The 7950-nt window shown below is 38.0% G+C and overlaps 1 protein-coding gene across 2 annotated transcripts in view; it reads right to left on the bottom strand.

The window, feature by feature from the left end:
* Positions 1-1619: 1619 nt before the first annotated feature.
* Positions 1620-7950, bottom strand: part of Ubr3 (Ubr3 ubiquitin ligase) — a 452715-nt gene continuing 446384 nt past the window's right edge. For both annotated transcript variants that reach the window (XM_090383419.1, XM_090383420.1), the window contains exon 36: positions 1620-2232. In XM_090383419.1, the coding sequence (XP_090239545.1) occupies positions 2115-2232 (118 nt within the window). In that variant the 3' untranslated portion in view covers positions 1620-2114. The remainder of the gene's footprint in view (positions 2233-7950) is intronic.

Below are 7950 nucleotides of genomic sequence, written 5' to 3'. Positions count from 1 at the left end.
TGGGTTCCCTCACATTTAGTTGGCAGCAAATGTTTTAAATCTATTTTTCCTTTTAGCACCTCTCTAGATAGTAGTAAATGTCCATTAAGTATTCATTAACTTCCACTTTCACAAGATGGCATGCAGCCCCTTTGAAGTGCATAAATTAAAAAAAAAATAATAATAATAATAAAATAAAAAGATGCAAATTAAAAAGAGACTGAAACTTGGTGGTAACACCAAGTCTCAATCTCTTTTAACAACTGCTTAAAGACTGTTTTCCAGTATTTATATCTTTCTAATATTAGGTATGATGAAATGAGAATACATTATAAAAACTCAGAGACAATATAACAAAGAAATAAACATCATATATTACCTCTAAAAATTGGAAAAACATAATCAAAAACATTCCATTAATAAAATTACAACTTTTTTGTTACATATCTGTTAGCCACCAAACAATCCTCACATGATGCATAGCTGGCAATCTTTTGATTCTTGTTTACATATTGTTTCAATACAAGTTCTTTATGCAAATATTTTACACTTCTGTCCATATTCACAAAGAATATTACAAAAAATGCCTTTTTAATATATTTTTAACTTATCTGCTGATCACTTTATATATTAGAACGTATTCAAATAATTTGGAACGCATGATTTTTTTTAATAATCACACAAGTTTATCTATGGCATACCAGATACAAAGTGACAAAAGAACATTTGGTAATGCTAACCTGGTCAAAATAAGTTTAGTTTAAGGTAAATATTTTTTATACATTTGAAAAGAGAGTTTGAAATGTTAGAATTCCTATTTTTTGTTGAGTATATTTTTGTAATGATTGTATTATATTATTATAGTCACATTAATAGTCACTCATTAAATGTAATGGTCATATCAGTAGCATTGTTCTATATCCTCCCTCTCTCTCATTTACTATACTGTATCGATTATAATAAGAAGTTAGACAACTTTTTGTTTTTAGCGACTAATAATGATGATCAACAGATTTCATTTTAAACTGGCTATAACAATGTAAGTTGTTTACAAATTTAAAATATACATAATTTTCAAGGACCATTAGTAATTTTTTTTTTTTTGTAAAAGTGCAGTTACCAATTTTTAAAATGCATCTGGGTTATATTGGGGGAAAAAAGGAATAAAAATGACAAGAGAACAGATATTTAAAACTATACAGTAATACCAAATATAAAACTGTTTTAATTATTAAATACCTTGAAACAATGCTAGAAAAATAAATAATAAGATGCTAAATCATTTAACATATGAAAATCTAGTCATATTTTTAAATTTTAAAATAACTGATTTTTTCTGTGGTGCAGAGAAAAGAAAAAAAAGTCGAGTGCAGTCTTTCTTATACACTTGGCCACGGTATATCTTTAGGAACAAATTACTAAAAAGGTCTACCTGAGATTCAAATACACAGAACCAAACTGTCAAATGGATTTTGAAAACAATGCACAAAGCCCAAGTCAAAACATCTACAATATTCTTTCAACTTTGGTTACATAACCACATATTCAGACTACTTAACAAAAAAAATATATTAATTATTTTCTTTTTATGATATATAACTGCTTGGTTACCTATCATTATAAGACATTTTGGAATTTATTTTAGATGCATAATTCCAGTATCAGAACTCCTGAGTCCAATTTCTTGGTGAAAAAGACTGTGCTACCATCATTATCAAATTATTTCTACTGTGACTGCTCATATGCTGGAGTTATTGAAAACTTATATACTTAAAATTTTGAAAAATGTTTACTGGTGATACTTGAAATTTACAGAATACCAAATGATAAATATCTAATAATTTCCTTTATTCAGTATTTATGTACAACTAATAGAATGGCCCAAAGCTCAAACTCCGAGTCTCAGTTTGTATTATCAGAATAGGGATAAAACAAACAGCAAGTCTGTCAGCAAGTAAGCAATACTAAAACTTTACACTGTTATTTTACAGCTCAATTATTCACAACAACAGCCCCATGACTGATGACATTGATCAAAACACGGCCTCCAACTGCCTTTGTTTTTTTAACAAAACTCAGTCTTTGCTGTTGATTAGGATAACAATACAACGAAACTAATCTGAAAGATGCCAATGTTATAAATTTTCTTTGTGCAAAATCCATCTTTTGTTGGTATGGTCAAAACTATGATTTAACCACTGAAAATGGAGTAGCTTATAACGATCTTCACTTAGATACAAAGGTTTGCCACGCCTAAAAAATAAAAAATATTAAATTAGTGAAATCAGAATTAGCTGAACCTGAATGCTAAAGATGTTTTCTATTTTGTAATCGGTTTACTAAACACACAAAATCAGGAATTATTACTATTTGCTTATTATATTAATCACAGCAGAAATGTCAAATACATGTTATATTTCAATTGTTAGACTATGTACAGGTTAGTGTAAATGCATCATATTAGTACACAGCCAATTCTAGATTAGCAAATTATTTTTCTAATCGAGAATTGGCTGTGTACTAATATGATGCATTTGCACTAACCTGTACATAGTCTAACTTTCTTGCAGCCTGAGGCATAATCCCTAATGCATTATAGTCTTAATTTCAATTGTTATTAAAATTCAGGAATTAAGTAAATGCATTATGAAAGTGTTGGTAGTATACTACAGTTTCATTTTTAAATCACAGTCTAAAATGTGTTACATCTCATATGCTGTTGGTTACAAAGTATTAAAAATGTGCAGTGAAGTGAAAACAATTATTTTACACATTGTTAGTTAATCAATTAGTAGGAGATTTAGAGTGGTTTGCAGGAAACTTTCTTTTAGCCAGTGAGTTGTTGATTACTGGAATAACTTGCTCAATGGGTGGTTGAGGTGGAAGTCAAACAGGTAATTTATTTTATATTAAAATATTTTATATTTTAATCTGTTCTTTGAAATGGTTCCCCATCCTAGTCACCGGTTTGAAAATAACCTTCAGCCCAGATTTTTTGTCAATTGTTTCTGTTTTTTTTTGCTTATACCTTTTAATATACTGCAACTACTTCATTGAAATTAAGAATTTTCTTGTTTCGCACCTGTCTCTTTTAGGAAAAGTAATGCTGAATTGTAATGTGAATGTCTTTAGCTGGAATCAGTGTATTTTTTTTATCAGTTGTTCATCAGTGTATTTTTATATATTCTAGCTCTTTTGGAATGAAACAGTCTTCATATACCTGATCTGCTCTGTGCATTTAATGTCACTTAGAATTTAGAAATGATGAGTTTCACTAATGGTTCTTATCAAAAGCTTGTTTGTTTTGTTTGTTTGTTTTGGTTTTATTGGCGCATCAGCTACTAAGGCTATAATGCGCCAAGACCAGGTCATTTATAAAAAATTTTTTAAACTTTCAGTGACCTAATTAGTTAGGTCACTATGTCAAAATGTATAACAAATATATAAAAGAAAAATGTAAAAATTTTATATATGAGTAAAAATATTTATTGATTTTAAAAAGCTAAAAACAGCAGACACGTTGTCATTGTCAGATAAAATCTGACTGAGTGTATATGGCTCAGTCAGATGGTTAAAAGCGGTAAGACGGATATTGCTAAAATCTGAACATTCGATTAAAATGTGTCTAAATGATAAAACTGTGCCACAAGACTCACACATAGGAGGGTCATCAGCCCTCAGCAAAAAAGAATGTGTCAAATGACTATGTCCTATGCGGGTCCGGGCAAGAACAACTTCCTCCTTACGATTCCTGCGCAGACTAGACTGCCACGGTTCAATTACAGGCTTTATTTGATATAATTTATTCGCAGTCTGTCTATTCCACAAATCCTGCCATTGGGAATGTATTTTCTCGTGTATTATTTGCCTGTAGTCTGTATAGGGGACTAACAGGCAGCGATTATTATTGGGAACTGCTGATTTGGCTGCGGCGTCAGCCAAATCATTTCCCCTAATCCCAATGTGGCTCGGAATCCAGCAGAAGCGGATGTCATATTCGCGTTCCTGGAGAACGTGAATCTTCTGCTGAATGCTAGACAGAACTGGATGAGGATTATATCTCACAGATATTAGAGCCTGTAACATGCTAAGAGAGTCAGAATATAAAATGAACCGTTGGTATTGGTATTTACTAATATGATCCAAGGCTAACTCTACAGCGTGCAGCTCTGCAGTAAATATGCTGCATTCAGAGGGAATCTGCTCTGATATAGTGCTGTCTGTAAAGACAGCAGCAGATCCCACATATGATTCCGACTTCGAACCGTCTGTGTAGACTGGCGCGAAGTCAGAATATTCAGTTCGGTGTGCTGAATGAAGCTGCAGGTAGACACATGATGGAGTGTCCGACTTTCCCCAGTTTCTGAGCGACAAGTCGCATGCCGGGACACGAGCATGCCAGGGTGGAAAGGGTTGCTTTGATGTTTGGGCAACCTTGTCTACCTTGATATTAAGTTCTTTGAGTAGCTCTTGGAAACGAATACCAAAAGGACGATTGGCAGTCTTTCGAGTATTGTATAAATTTTCCCATCGTGGCTCAAAAACGAATGGCCACGTAGGATGGTCTGGCAGGGATTTCAGTTTTAAGGCGTACTTTAGAGACAACTGCTTACGTCGAAGTGATAATGGTGGTTCGTTCGCTTCGACGTATAAGCTCTGGACAGGAGATGTTCGAAATGCTCCAGTAGCGATGCGTATAGCCTGATGATGGACGGGGTCCAGCCACCGCAGGACACTGTCTCGGGCTGAGGAATATACCTGGGACCCATAATCTAGTTTGGATCGCACCAGTGCACGGTAAAGCCGAAGAATGGTACATCGGTCTGCTCCCCAAGATGTAGAGGAGAGCGAGCGGAGAATATTAAGTCCACGTGTGCACTTGGTGCGGAGTTGACGAATGTGATCCAAAAAAGTTAATTTTTTATCGAATATGAGTCCCAAGAATTTTGTGTTTGCTGCTACTGGAATAGCATTTTGTCTGAGCCTTAATTCGGGTTCAGGATGAAGATTACGCTTGCGACAAAAGTGTACGCAAACGGTCTTCTCCGGCGAGAACCTGAAGCCATTTGCAAGTGCCCAGGAATTCAGACTATCAATGGCTTTCTGCAGTTGTCTTTCAATAACCCTCATGTTGCACGACTGGCAAAAAATGCTAAAGTCATCAACATAGAGGGCACTGTTTACAGTTGGAGGAAGTTGTTCTGTGATGGAATTTATTTTTATGGCAAAAAGCGTGACACTTAATACTGATCCTTGCGGTACTCCCTCCTCTTGGCTAAAGGAGCGAGAGAGTGAGGATCCCACATGAACTTGGAACGATCGTTTGGCGAGAAAGTTTTGAATAAAAAAGGGGAGATGCCCTCTAAGGCCTAGGTTATGTAAATCTTTTAAAATGCCAAATCTCCAAGTTGTGTCATACGCTTTTTCCAAGTCAAAGAACACAGACACCAAGTGTTCGCGTTTTAGGAAAGCATCCCGGATGGATGCTTCCATTCTAATAAGATGGTCCAAAGTGGACCGGTTTCTTCGGAAGCCGCACTGGATGTTGGAGAGAAGGTCATTTGTTTCTAGATACCAAATTAAACGAGAATTAACCATTCTCTCCAGGATTTTGCACAAACAGCTAGTCAGAGCAATAGGACGATAATTGGTGGTGACTTTTGGATCCTTTCCTGGCTTAGGAAAGGCAAGAACGATAGCCTTTCGCCAGGAGTCCGGAAACTGCCCTTCAGTAAAGATTCTGTTATACAGAAGGAGCAGACAATCCATAGATTTTGATGAAAGATGTTTAATCATTTCATAATGGATGCCATCTGATCCAACGGCACTTGCTTTGGAAAGAGCGAGGGCCCTTTTCAGTTCCAGAATAGTGAAATCCCCGTTGTAGGGATAAATGCTCTTAGATTTAAAGCTAAGTGCCTGTTTTTCGATTTTATATTTCAGGACCAGAAACTCTGGGGAATACGAAGATGTTGCAGAGATCTTGGAGAATGTTTCCCCAAGAGAATTAGCTATTGCAGTTGGATCTGCAATAGCGCATCCATTATAATCTAGGATTGAAGAAGGGTGGGATGTATATTTCCCCTTCATTTTCCGGATTTTATCCCAGACTACCTTAGAGTTGGTAGACTGGTTAATAGATGATGTAAAACGGATCCACGATTCCTTTTGACTCTGACGACGGATGTAGCGTGCTTTGGCTCGTGCACGTTTAAAGGCTATAAGGTTGGTCGTGGTAGGATATCGGCGGAATATCCCCCACGCTTTGTTTTGAGCCTTTTTGGCTGCTGTGCATTGTGAATTCCACCAAGGTTTGGGATATGGTGGAAACCGGGCAGATGTTTTTGGAACAGCATTCGCAGCTGCTTGGACAATATGTTCTGTGATGTACTTAACTGCATCATTGATAGGCTCTTGACTGACTGTGCTAAGATCAAAATTTGCCTGATGTTGGAAGGCAGTCCAGTCAGCCTGATCAATCTTCCACCGTGGTAACCTGAAGGGAAGACATGGTCTCCCACTGTGCAACAAGGTTATCACAGGGAAGTGATCGCTTCCGTATGGATTCTCCTCCACTTCCCAGGTGAGTGAAGGGAGTAGAGAAGGGGAGCAGATAGAGAGATCAATGGCAGAAAAAGTACGGGTAGGCATGTGGAAGAAGGTGTTCGTTCCAGTATTTAGAAGGGAAAGGTCATTGTCATTGAGCATACGCTCAATGACTCGTCCCCTTCCGTTGATGTTAGCACTACCCCACAGGATGTTATGTCCATTCATATCCCCGAGAAGTAAGAAAGGGGGAGGCAACTGCGTTAGAAGATCATCAAGGTCTGCCTGGGAGATGTCAGTCCCGGGTGGCAAATAGATAGAGCACACAGTTAATAAAAATCCCACCGTAAGGCGAATTGCAACAGCCTCTATGTTAGTTGTAATTAGTAAGGGCTGCACTGGGGTCTGGTTACCCACAAGGATAGCTACTCCCCCATGTACAGAGCCATCCGCAATTCTATCCTTACGAAAAATTGTGGTGTTATGCATCGTGGGATCGTCATTTGCCTTTAGGTATGTCTCCTGCAAGCAAAAGCAAACTGGCTCGTGCTTTTGCAGGAGGGCCTTGATGTCATCTATATTTCGCCGGAATCCACGACAATTCCATTGTAGGAATTTAGCCATTATTTTGGCTTGGTGGGTCCATCAGGCGGCTTCCGAGGTGCTGAGGGCTTACTTTTATCACTCTTGGATTTGTCCTTTTTGGGGAAGAATGGACGCTGTCCCGTGTCCATTTCCTCCTCCGCAAAGAGTTCCAAGACTGAATCTTCGGGTACCTCCTTCTGCTCCACATCCATCTTTTCTTGGGTTCTAGGGGGGACTTCCCCCTTTTTATTCTTTTCTGTCATAGTTACCGTTCTTATTTGTGGAGCATTAGGAGGTACCGATATAGGAGTGGCAGCTGATTGGTCCTTCTGTGCAGGTTTTTGAGTACTTAGGAGATAACGCGCGATGGGAGTGAAAGACTCCTTTGGAGGAATGGTCATGTCCGTCTGAGTTCCGACGGAACATCTCCCTGCTACCTTCTGGGCGTAGGTAGGTTTGTTGATATTCAGGGGTTTGACCGATTTCCTTGCCTCCTGGTATGATATATTTAGCTCTGCCTTCAGCCTTTGAATCTCTTTTTCTTCTTTCCACCTCTGGCATGCTCGTGAGTAGGCCGGGTGTTCGCCTTCACAGTTAATACAGGTGGGTTTTGCGGCTGAACATGCTGTTGTTTCGTGGTCCTTTGCACCGCATCGAGCGCATGCAAGGACTCCGCGGCAGGCCATTTGAGAATGTCCGTACTTCTGGCATTTAAAACACCGTAAAGGATTTGGAACGTACGGACGCACTGAACAGTTGATGTATCCAGCTTTAATCTCGTCAGGAGGTTTAGGAGAGTTAAAAGTCAGGATAACGCTCCTGGTTTTAACAATTTTTCCA

The sequence above is a fragment of the Mastigoproctus giganteus genome, chromosome 10 (genome assembly GCF_048544385.1).
Source record: "Mastigoproctus giganteus isolate SK-2022 chromosome 10, ASM4854438v1, whole genome shotgun sequence".
Classification (NCBI taxonomy): Eukaryota; Metazoa; Arthropoda; class Arachnida; order Uropygi; family Thelyphonidae; genus Mastigoproctus; species Mastigoproctus giganteus.
This window is presented reverse-complemented; position numbering and strand designations above follow the sequence as displayed.